General features: G+C 41.3%; 1 protein-coding gene across 1 annotated transcript in view; it reads right to left on the bottom strand.

The window, feature by feature from the left end:
* Positions 1-13085, bottom strand: part of SRSF12 (serine and arginine rich splicing factor 12) — an 84923-nt gene extending 71838 nt beyond the window's left edge. The window contains exon 1 of the mRNA XM_085611175.1: positions 12801-13085. Within this exon, the coding sequence (XP_085467301.1) occupies positions 12801-12865 (65 nt within the window). The 5' untranslated portion in view covers positions 12866-13085. The remainder of the gene's footprint in view (positions 1-12800) is intronic.
* Positions 13086-13315: the final 230 nt, after the last annotated feature.

Genomic DNA, 13315 nt, shown 5'->3' with positions numbered 1-13315 from the left:
TAAATGCAATTTTTTTTAAGATTTGTTAAAAAATAATATCCAACCTATGTATAAAATATTATATGTACTATATCCTGCATTATGGAATGGTTAATTTTTTAAAAATTAATGTTTACATACAGTTGTACATCACAGTTATCTTCTACAACCCGCGAAACTTTTTTTTTTTAATGGATTTTTTGCCGTGCGCGTACGGTAAGCTGACGCTACGCGCTCCGTACGTCATAAGTACGGTGCGCTTACGTGATGCGTACACGCATGCGTGTTACCTGGAACCAACGTCGCGGTTACGCGAGTGCGAGTAATGCACGAGTGCGTCCTAGGTACGCGCTCCGTAAGCGCTCTGTAAACGTCACGTTTGCGCATGCGTACTTGTTTACGAGCGCGTAGCGCAAGCTTACGGAGGGCGCACGGTTGGTCATGTGATCCACAAAGAACACTTTTCATTGGTTGAAACTACTTTCAGTTCCAGAAACTTCAACACCACACCCATTCCCCTCATTACGGCTTGAGATCCCCTAGGAGAAGGAGCTGAATTGACATTGAGATGGCAGAGCAGCAGTCCTCTTCGGAGAGAGAGCCTAGCAGCACCATCATCAGACAGAGAAGGAGGAAACAAAAGGATTCTTTTGTGTGGGAGTATTTTACTTTTCCAGAGGGGCAAAAAAAGGTCAATGCTCCATTGGTCACTTGCAAACTTTGTGACCGTGTTTTATCTAGAGGAAATCCAAGGAAGAAGTATTCCTTTGGAAATCACTCTATGAGACACCTTAGGGATAAACATCCCAGGACCTTTGCTCGACATACTGAAGAAAACTCTTCAGTAAGTCACCGGAGCCCAACCTCAGAAGCTCAGCCGAGTACATCATCGGCAGCTGAGCCCTTCCTCTGAGGTGGGAGCATCACCTTCTTCAGCTCCTCTGGACATTAACCCTCGATTTGGGAGGGTTGCAATGAGGTGTACAACGTGTTGTGGTCTTATTGTTTTTGGGGAGACCAGTGTTTCCCTTATTAACAATAAGATAGACCAGCACGTTTGTAGACGCTCATAATATTCCCATTCTTTCTTTCCTCTATCCCTGTATGAACACAACGGCTCCTTACCTCACAATTATTTTTAATCTCTCCTTTTCGAAAAAATTTTTTTGCTGTGCGCGTACAGTACGCGCAGTCGCGGAATCATTACGCGAAGTTCGCGGAATGTTTCCGTTTACGCCGTGCGCGTACGCTACGCGCATTAGGCGATTTTTCGAAAAAAAATTAAAATTAATTTTTGCCCTTGGGGGTCCTTCTGGGACCCCCTGACAAAGGCTAGGGGGTCAGGAACTGTCCACCTTGCCCCCTTTTCACGTTCTCCACCTTTGTTTTTCACCCCCTCAGACTGCGAGACAAAATGGCGGCCAACACTTCCTGGTTTCGACCGATTCGAATGTTTACTAAGATCTAACAACCAATCAGAATTAAGCTCGCGGCTGGCACCGTATGGTAAGCTTACGGTACGCGCTCAGAGCGCGCCTATAGATGTATATATTGATTTAAATGCTATTTTCTCAGGAAATACTGAACAGATTTACACGAGACCTTCAAAAGGCACATCCCTGACCTGAGGGCTACCTCTCTGCCAAATTTCAAGTAATTCTGTTCAGCCGTTCGGGCTGTAGCTCGGACTAAAGGTCCTATGGAAGAATGCATGGGGAAAACGCGTTTTGGGACCCCCCCTTTTTCTCAGCCCCCGCTTGACGAATCCACCCCCCCCCCCGAGACTTTCAGGGAAGGAGCGGAGCGCCCCACCTATTTTGAGAATTTCGCGAGGATTCGTCAATCGGCGCCAAAGTTATTCCAAACAGAATGTTTCGGATTTCCTATGGAAACACGGTCCTAACTATAACTATCTACTGGCAACAGCCAGTAGATTGATTTAATATATATATATATATATATATATATATATATATATATATATATATATATCAATCAAACACCAACTCCGATCTTCGCCAAAAGAAAGGACACCGACGACTTCACTGAATTCGCAAGTTTTAATGCTCTTACTGCAATTGCTACGCGTTTCGGCATCACCTGCCTTAATCATGCAACAAGAAACATTTTCAGTGTGTGGGTTAAAAAAAAACGTAACGTGAATTGCAAAAAAAGGTCACATGGTTTCTTACACCAATCACTGGCAAATGGACATAGAAATAAGACTTGTCATGTAGGGCTTTCTCCAATTCGTTGATTTCGTTTTTTTGTTTCAAACAAAACTTTATACAAACAGGCAATGCTTAATAACAAATATTACTTCATATTTGTTAAGCATATGTCCACCTGGCTACATGTAGGAATATGAAGATGTATACATAAATGCACGTGAAACGAAAGAACAATTTTAAAAGGAACTATATCGGGAGGTCCCTTATTAAAACTTTTCCATCCAAACTCCTTCAGTGCAACATTTTTTTATATCAACAATAAAGTGCAACAGTGCTCATCTCCCAATATATCACTAAAGTGCCAAAAAAGTGCAAAACCATTTCACGTATTTGCATCACATTTCCTTTCTTCAATCTTTTTTTTTTTTTAAACTTTTTTTTGTTATTATTCCTACTCTAAATTCCAGGGCAAGTGCCCTACCATATTAGCCCAATGAAAATTGTTCTTAAATTTGTTTAAAACTTGTCAACGTCCTTCCAATTTGCAGATAACAAATAAATCATTGCTCCTTGCCAGTGATAAAATCAAATACATAGTGTCATCAAATAACAATCAATGTCAGTCAGTCATTATGTTCATGCTCCAAATGGAGTCCATCAATGGTATACATTATTGCGGATAACAAATTGTTTTCTTTGTGTATCTTATCAACATGAAGAATTTTTTTCCTTTTTTTTTTACATCCTTGCTCATGGTTCTGCCTTTCTCTCTGTGTTGTTCTCTGTGTGTATGTTATTGCATATCATTTTTTTCATCCGTTTATTTCCTCAACTTTCTTTCTCATAATGTTTCTCTATTGAGAAGTATCTAAAAGGTAAACCAATCAAGAATTTAGAGTAACATACAATGAGCCAGTCAAATACAGCAAAATTTTGAGCACTATCAAATTACATTATCTGAATGATTTACTAAATACATAAAGTGCTTTTATAAAATAAAAAATCCCTCAGATATTGGTCTATAAACCAACCGTGATAGCAAAATTTCTTAATGCTTAGAACACAGAGTAAATACAAATTATTATAATTTCCTTAAATCTCCTATTGACATTTCTGGCTGGACTGACAAGATTTACAGACACCTAAAACAATCCTCAAGTTAAAAAACACACATTGACCTTATTAAAATGCTTATATAAATGTGTTAAAAAAAACGAATAAAAGGATCTGTCAAATTTTGTAAATGAACATGTAGATCTTCTTCAGAGTTTAGACCAAATGGCTCCTTCGTGTTAAAAAAGACAACGTATTTTGATTCCAGTTGTCTCAATTTGCGCTCCCCGTTTCCTCCCCTCCGGGATTTGGGGACTTGATCTATGGCAAAGTAACATTTCATTTATGTTACTATTATGAATCTCATGGATATGACGAGCAACTGCATAGTTGGGATCTTTGTTGTTAATTGCCCTTAAACGTTGCAAGATTCGTATATGAACCATATGTATCGTGCTGCCAACATACAGTTTGGGACAAGAGCATTTCAATATATAGACTACAAACTCGCTTCTGCAATTTAGTGAGCATCTGATCCTCCATGGATTTTTTGTCAATGTAGATGTGACCTGCGTTTCATTTTTCCCAAATTTACACGCTTTGCACTTTAAACAGCGGTGGAATCCTGGGCTAGGTTTAAGCCACATCTGTTTGAATTTCAATTCTGGGCTCGTTACCACCAATTCATCTCTCATCGATTTAGCCTTTCTAAATGTTAGCAGCGGTCTATTGGGAATAAGGTCACTTAAAATAGGATCTCCTTTAAGTAAATGCCAATGTCTAGTTAAACTGTGTCTGACATCTGCCTGATATGCTGAAAAACCAGTTATTAGTCTTAATGCACTTCCCTTAGTCTTAATGCACTTCCCTGGTTTCATTTTAACAGTTTGCTCATTAGGTATTTTAAGGAGCTCGTCTTTGCACACCCTCAACTTTTTTCATTGCCTGATTGAGGGTGCTAGCCTCAAAACCTCTGTGAAAATCTGGAGTTCAGCTCAGTTTGTACTTTTGTAAGTTCACTGCCCTCACTGCAATTCCTCTTCATTCTGATATGTTCTCCATATGGAATACTCTTTTTTAGACACTGGGGGTGATAACTCCCAGCGTGTAAAATCGAATTCCCCGCAGTACTTTTCCTGTAGGTTTTCATGTGAATGCTCCCACTCACAACGTATATTTCCAAATCTAAAAAGGGTACTGATGATCTGCTGATGGTTTCCGTGATTTTCAGATTTAAATCATTGTCATTAATCAAAACAATGAAATTCTTTGCACTGTCAATTGGTCCATACCATAAACAAATAATCAATAAACCACACCCAAAAAATGATGTTTTTCTCCCAGATTGTTTTATACAAGACTTTGAGCGCCTGCTCCTCCCACCAGCCCATATGCAAATTCGCATAGCTGGGGGCGAAGCAGGTGCCCATCGCCGTGCCCTGTTTGTACATGTCCGTTCCGAAAAGGAAAAAATTGTTTGTAAGGCACAGTCTACACATTTCCAAAAGCATCATGGAGTGTTGATAAAACTGGATCGGTCTGGTTTTCAAAAAATGTCCAGTGGCTTTCAGGCCATCAACATGTGCTATGCTAGTGTAAAGACTAACTACATCCATCGTTACCAGGGTGTATGTTTCCTTCCATTCAATCTCTGCAATCTTACTTAAAAATGTCTGGTATCCTGAATATAGGCAGGAAGTGATCCAACACAAGGTTGTAAAAAAGAATCCAAATATTTAGAGGTAGACTCAAATAGGCTACCAATTGCCGAGATTATAGGTCTCCCTGGTGGAGTTTTTTGGTTCTTATGAATTTTAGGAATTAAATATAACACGCGAGTAACCGGGTTATCAATTTTCAAGAACAAAAATTCATTCTGAGACAAAAGACCCATTCCACGCCATCTGGAGAGATCTTTGTGGTATTTAATTTTAACCTCATCCAAGTTGCTGGCAGGGACTTTCAGGTACCTGTTGGAATCACTTAACTGAGATTTCGCCTCTGTTGTATGCCTCTAATGACCAAAGAACCAAATTCCCTCCCTTATCTGCTTGTCTAATTACAACATCAGATCTTTCCTTGATTTTAGTCATAATCGTACGATATTTTCTTTCAAAGTCACTGCAATTTTTATGGAAGTTAATACTTGATTTTCAAAGAAATGGATTTAAAATCTTTAATTACACGGTCCGAAAAGAGGTCTATAGCATCTCTAGGAGTATTGGGGATAAATGTCGATTTGGGTCTGAAATCGGTGCCCACAGTGTCAAGTAAACGGATACCTACCATGTCCCCTATTGAAACATCATCATTTGGATCAATGCATGCACCTTCTCCCTCATTAAGTAGTTGATGTAAGGTACACAGACCTCCCAGATCTCTAATTTGTAGATTATCAGGTTCATAAGTGTTGACAGATTGATGTGACAAAGGCTTTTTATGCACAATTTATTTTTTTGCAATTTTAACTTTCTGATAAATCTAAAGAGATCTATTTTGCTCTCAGTATAATCAAAGTTAGTCCTTATACAAAACGTCAAACCCAATGCTAAGATCCTAGTTTCATGTCCTGTGAGAGTCAAATTAGTTAAATTCACAACAGAGGTTCCATACCCATTTGTGTTGATAGGAATCTTTCCTCAGTGTTCCTGACCTCAGTTCCATTGCCGTGGCGCCTGTTTTTACGTTTCCTGGCGGGTCTTTGTTTTTTGGTTTCCTTTGAAAATTAGGTCATTTTTTGTCCTGTCCACTAATAAAAAACCCAAATTCTTCAACAACAGTGGGTGCTGTGTCTTGATTATAGTTGTTTCCTTCTGTGCCTGATTCACTGCCCGAGCTAACCGCAGAGCTTACCTCATAGTTCAAGTCAGTTAATCCGTCATGTTCATTGCCCATTATTCTCTTGTTGGACTGTGCTGCTGAGGTTTTGGACAACCTCTGTTTACGTATACTATCAAATCTTCTTGCAAACAAATAGATTTGACCTCTGGCATAATCTAACCGGTCTCTTTGAAATTTAGTTGCCTTACGTTCGCGTATTCCTTTCTCATGTTTGATTAAGCGGGCTTGAAGGTCAGTTTCAAAAGCAGGAGATCACCGTTACATCACTCACTGATTTCAATTTCTCTCCTAATTCATGGATCTCATTCAATATTTTTTCCCGATCTGAGCTCGCATATTTCACCAAGATTTTCATCATATTTGCTGCTGATTGAGGGTTGTTTGCATCCCATTCACGTAGCATTTCCGGGTCGGGATTTTCATATGTAGGTGCCGTTAGAATTCTAAGTCCTCGCAGGACTCGTCCTACATCCAAATATTGTGAAAGTGATTTCACCTCCCACCATTTTGAGACCTCCATGCGTTTCAATTTTTCTAATCTCCTCATAATTTCCAGAGCGGTCGAACCCTCTGGTCGATTTATCGCTGGCCCGCGAACTTAACACTAATGGCCCTTCACAAAACATTTTCCCAGCAGCATTTTCTCTGTCCATTAACAATTGATCCATGTTGTTCGTTAAATCTACCCAGGTGTTTCAAAAAAGCTTTCGCGATGGGTAGGGTCATCAAACATATATATTTTATCTACTGGCAGTCGCCAGTAGATAGTTATGACCGTGTTTCCATAGGAAATCTCAAAATTCTATTTTGAATATCTTTGGCGCTGGTTGACGAATCCTCGCGAAATTTTCAAAACTAATGGGGCGCTCCGCTCAGCTCCTACCCTGAATGTCTCGGGGGGGAGGGGGGGGGGGGGGGGGGGAAGGGAGATTCGTCAAGCGGGGGCCGAGAAAAAAAGGGGGTCCCAAAACGTGTTTTCCCCATGCATTTTCCCATAGGACCTTTAGTCGAAGGTACAGCCCGAACGGCTGAACAGAATTACTTGAAATTTGGCAAAGAGGTAGTCCTCAGGTCAGGGATGTGCCTTTTGCATATATGGAGTCAATCTGTTCAGTAGTTCCTGAGAAAATTGCAGTTAAAAGTACATAAATATCTATAGCCGCGCACCGTGCGCGCACCCTGACGTGCGCGAGCGTAATTCTGATTGGTGGTTACATGTCAGTCAACGTTCGAATCGGTCGAAATCAGGAAGTGTCGGCCGCCATTTTGTTTTGAGTGCGAGAGTGAAAAAGGAAGGTGGCGAACATTAAAAGGGGGCAGGGTAGAGAGTTCCTGACCCCCTAGCCTTTGTCAGGGGGTCCCTGAAGGACCCCGAAGGCAGAACATTTTTTCTTAATTTTTTTTTTTTTAAATCGCGTAGAGCGCGCATCCTGCGCGCACGGTGAAAAACCAAAAAAATAAAAAATGTAATACGTAGTTTATTGTAAAATAAATACATAAAAAATATAATTATAAATACATAACTTAGCATTCAAAAAAATGTACAAATTCACTGAAAAAAACCATAGGATTCACACACGTTATAGTTAGGAATTAGCATTTAAAAAACCTTGCAAATTCACTTAAAAAACCATAGGTTTCACACATGTTATAGTTAGGTGGACATTTCACTCGTAAAAAACCAATGAAATTCCCCCGTTACAGTTAGTTCAGACAACTATAACTCGCGCGACCGCCACTCTATCACAAGGATGATGTCATCAGTGATGCCACTGACCAGGTCATGAGTGATGTAATATGTGACATCAGCAGTGGATTGCAGTTGCACGAGTTATAGTTATCTGAACTAACTATAACAGGGGAATTTCATTGGTTTTTTACGAGTGAAATTTCCACCCAACTATAACATGTGTGAACCTATGGTTTTTTTATGTCGCCAGTAGGTAGTTATAGTTAGGACCTATATTCCATAGGAAATCCGCAAAATTCTATTTGGAATAACGTTGGCGCCGATTGACGAATCTTCTCGAAATTTTCCAAACTTTTGGCCAGCTCCGGTCTGCTCCTATCCTGAAAATTTCACGGCGATTCGTCAAGCGGGGGCCGAGAAAAAAGGGGGGTCCCAAAACACATTTTTCCCATAGGACCTGTTGACGCAGCTACAGCCCGAACTGCTGAATGGAAGTACACCAAATTTGGCAAAAAGGTAGTCCTCAGTTCAGACTCGCGCCTTTTGCTTAAATGGTGTAAATCCGTTCAGTAGTTCCTGAGAAAATTAGAGTTAAAAAGATAGATATATCTGGGCGGAGCCTAACCACACATCTCATCGTGAGATCTGATTGGCTGTCAGTACTTCATCCAAGAAGTGTTGGCAGCCATCTTGGGACCAATATACATGATAGCATCTCATTAATAAGCATTGCAGTCAATAGAAGGTTTTAAGACTTTATTTACATTATAAATCATTTGTTGATGGTACCATACTCATTTTAGGAATTGTGGTGTGTTCTAAGGTGATTTTACGATGTGAAAAAGCCTTCTGCTGTGATATCATGAATCATGTTTGAGAGAAAACTATTTTCTCATGCTTTTCCCACAGAGGTTTGGAAGGTGACCTATAAGCTAAACTGAGAGCATATTTTCTGTAAATTCACATTATCTTTCGCAGTCATGTGAGAATGAAGTCTGACAATCTCAGTAAAACATGTACATCCAACAAGGGCAGAGACTGTCAGTTGATTCCTTTGTGTTCTACTGCAGCTTCCCAGAGTGTTCTAAAGAACAACTAGAGCGCTAACAGTCCTACTTATGACACCCGTATTGCACACAAACCATAGGTTTCAGGGGCGTTATAGTTAGCTGGACTTTTCACTCGTACAAAACCATTGAAATTCCCCGTTAAAGTTAGTTCAGCTAACTAACTTGCGCGCCCGCAATGCACTGCTGATGACGTCACATATTACATCACTCATGACATGGTCAGTGATATCACTCATGTCATCACTGATGACATCATCTTTGTGCTAGAGTGGCAGACCTCTCCCCCTAATATAACCTTTGATACACACATTCAAAAATAGAAACTAAAATTTTCAAAACAATGGACATACCGATACCAGTTACAACCTATTCAGTAATTCTAAGATCCACATACACATCCACTCATTCACGAACAGTCCTATACAGTCACTCATACATGTACTCACTCATATGTACTCATACACCTATACATCCTGTTATACAACGCCACTCATCCATAGAGTTACTCACACACAGTCACTCAAGCTAATAAAGAATCAAACATCCATTTACTTGCATATGCAGTTACACACACCACCACACTTACTTCTACAGAAACTTACACATACTTAGTCTTTTAAACAACCCCCTATAGAAACACACTTATTTATACAGGAACTCTTTCAATCTCTCACTCTCACATATACTCACTTATATACACCAATAGTCACATATACTAGTTTAAAACATATGTAGTTACTCATAAAGACACTATGTAGTTACTCATAAAGACACTATTGAGACAGTCATTCACTCACACACACCATGCACACACTCATTCACCCATACAGTCCTGCACACATGCTGTCTTCAACACATACAGTGAGTCACTCATTCATGCACCTATGCACTACGCAATACCCCCCCACCGAACCATACAGATACTCAAAAAGCCAACTAATAACCTATATAGACACTCATGTAGCTACTCACCAACCCATGCAGCCACTTCTACACAAAGCGAGAGACTGATACAGATATTTACATATTTAAACATTACTCACTAAGCCATGTTTTTCACTAAGATACACTTAGTCATACAATCATTTTCAAAAACAAATCATCCATTTAGACACTTATATATCCATTTATTCTTCCATCGACCTTGAGATATACATATATAAAACATATGTAATTTTCAGAAAAACACACATTCACTGGATGATGAGCCAGTGGGCAAGCTGTGAAAATGATTGGCATGTTAATCATACAGTAAACATGATGTAAATATGCGATGTCTTCAGAATCCAAAAAAGTGCATTTCTTTAGCGCATCACCTCAGTACACAAGATTATAGCACTAAATTGAGGAAGTTATTAAAAGTGCTCGTTTTAAGCATGAGTTAAAACACTGCCGCCCCCCCAACAACGCCATTTGTGAACTAAGAGGCATCGGCTGCCATGCATAGCATGAATGTTGCCTAGAGTCTTATTATATTTAAAGTAACATTAAAATCTAGTTAAACATGAGAAGTTTTTGTACAGCACACATCTTTAACTCGCATATTTCAAGGTGGCAATAATAAAGAAGAAAACTGAAGTGCCGGCAGGCAAGAAAACACGAATGGGAGGTGGGGGGGGGGGGGGGGGGGGGGGGGGAGCTTCCACACTACAGTATATACTGCATGCCTCGCAAAGAGACCAAAAAAGGCTTTCAGTTTGGAATGCCCATACGTCAGTAATACATGTCAGCCACAGCTGCAGTGCCCCTGGCACAAAAGTAATCATATTGATACTGAGTTTTCGCCCATGATTTATCACTCTAACCAAGCAAGAAAGTTCTAATTTAGAAGGTTGGGAGGATCGCAGGCGAGCTACTGATAGATAGCTGGAGAGCTACCAGTAGCCCTCAAGCTACTCGGCGAAGCCTGTGCAACTAAGGAGTGTAAAGTGTGTTTTTAATTACGGTGATACCAGCATTTTAGCACCAAGAAATATCACATATGAAGCATCAAAACAAGATACCAGAGTATAATCAAACACTTAAAGGCCAGTATAATGCTGTGGCCTTACCCAAAGGCATCTCAACACAGCCATCCCACGTGGTCATGCTCACACTGTAAACAATGGAAGTATTAAAAAGCCTATGTAATACATGTAATGCTGCCATTCTACTAGAACACAGGTAAACACTTACAAAACCGTGGCAAAACCTTTGTAAACACTTACAAGCCACAAGAAAAAGATTCACACTTTGGTACTAATTAACATACCCTGTGGTATGTGGGGATGGCAGCAAAATGCTGCTACAGGCCAATAACAGTCCACAGAGCAAGACTGCAGAATAAAGGCAGCGTCTGTGGCACCAAGGTGCAACCAAAGGGAATGTACTGCACGGACAGAATACTGGATACAGAGGAAGGTGGTGGCAAGCAGGCCCAGGAAAACTGAAAACAGTACGTGGACAACTGGCACCCCCTGCAGACAGATCTACGAGGCTTGTGTCTAATAGGCTTTAAGGGCAGGATGAGTGGACGCAATTTAAAAATAGATTGACATTCAAAGTTAAACGCCTTCCGGTTCATATATGTAGTACTGGTAACTTTTGGACGATTTTAACACATAAGAACAGTTATTGAAACAAGACTCGATTTCTCAAAGCATCTGCAGATCTATATCTGCGAGTTTACCACACTGCAGGAACACAAATTTAGGAATTCAATAAAGGGCCCAAGAGTGCTCCTGGAAAAGATTAATGAATTCTTGTGTGTACGCATAGGGATTTCAAACATGTTCTTCATTACCTACCACACAAGCGTGCATGTAAAAAAAGCCTTTCCAGAAGGGTCACTCTAGACTTGTTTTGCTCTTTGCAGAAAAATATTGCTTTTTATTATTTAAACAAAAAGGCAACTCCTCTTCTACACCTCTGCCAATTCTGGGAGTGTTGCATATGCAGTCCCATCCTTGAAAATGATTAACTCCTGCTCTCTATAACCGCAAACCCTTTCAGGGGATCCTTTCCTAATCACACTTCTCAAAACCCTGGTCATAAATTAACATACCTGAGAAGGGGGGGGGGGGGGGGGAAGAAGACAAGGAGCTGGATGTGTCCAGTGACCCGACGACATACGAACACGAGGGGAAATTATTAAAATTTTCCACGCGGTCGTATGTTGAAATCCCCCCACCCGGCCCCGCCGCTCTTACTTGCACTAACCGCGGCTGGCAAGCTCACTGGATAAGTTAATACCTATAGCTCCCAAAGGGTGGGTGGAGATACAACTTCACTTCCTTTCCCCCCTGCCTGTGGCGAGTTCACTTCAAATATGCAGCGTGTGACAAGGAACACTGGGGCTAGGGATAATGAAGAGTACCAATAAGTAACCAGGGAAACACCAGCCATTACAATAAAATGTGGTAGTGCCTCGAAGGCCGCTAAACGAAGTGTTTCCAGTGAATCAACAAACATCCAAACAACCTATTCAAAATCCACTAGTTCAAAATGCATCTCATGGACCCATTTGGCGAAACCCTTATCACGACACGAATGTGCTAGGCATCAGCAGAAAACCGTACGTTCAAAACTCTCCTTAGTAACAAACTATTTATTGGCACTTTGAGCATCTTTGAAAAAACCTCTTTGGGGAGAGGATGTGGTCCGTCGGCTAGACTGCAGACTTTGGTGCTGGAAACCAGGGTTCGAGCCTCGGGGTCGCGTCCGCATCCTGTGATTCTGGGCAAATTACTTAATCTCCCCGTGCCTGAATATGTAATGTAAATACGGTGCTCACGTACAGCGCTCCAATACCTTCGGGTCTAGTTCGCGCTATATAAAAGATGCACAAAAAAAATGACACATTGTGCCGCCATAAACACTATGACAACCTATGCACCGCCTTTCCACAGAGGGGAGGAGTTGCAGAGACTCCATTTTCCTGCGCGCGTAGGACCGACAGTTTACCTCCGCCAGGCCTAGCATCCCTCCTACCCTACCCCACCCCCAACCCTTCCTCACCTGGTCCCGTCCTCTACGTTGCGCACAAAGAGCGAGGTGTTGGGGGGGCGGGTATAGCGGGACATATCTTCGGCTCCCGATGGGCGGTGGCTGCAGGGATCCTATACGCGAGCTCTCAAAGGCCTAAAGCTTGGAGCCGCTGGGCTCGAGGTTCAGTAGCGCCGGCCGGATTCAAACCGCCGGGAACCTCGCCTTCTAACAGCAGCAGATGGGCACAGAGCGTGAACGCGGCAGTTCGGACATTGACGCTGCGTGACGCGCTGACGTAGACGCAGCTACCGCCCAATCGTCGGGCTAACGGGGGCTGAAAATAGACGATATACTTGAGCTAATAGAGGCTGCTAGAAGTGTGTTAGAGAGAGACTCACCTTACGTCACGTGACCTACAACGGTTACATCCCCCCATCCCGAAACGACTTTGGGATTTTTACGTATTATATTTTTAATGCGATTTTATACAGCGCGGACTTTACCTGAAGGTGTCAGAGCGCTTTACAAAAGGACCAGTCACATTA

This window comes from Triturus cristatus, chromosome 6 (genome assembly GCF_964204655.1).
Source record: "Triturus cristatus chromosome 6, aTriCri1.1, whole genome shotgun sequence".
NCBI lineage: Eukaryota > Metazoa > Chordata > Amphibia > Caudata > Salamandridae > Triturus > Triturus cristatus.
Note: the sequence above shows the minus strand (reverse complement) of the source record. Positions and strands in the feature narration are given on the sequence as shown.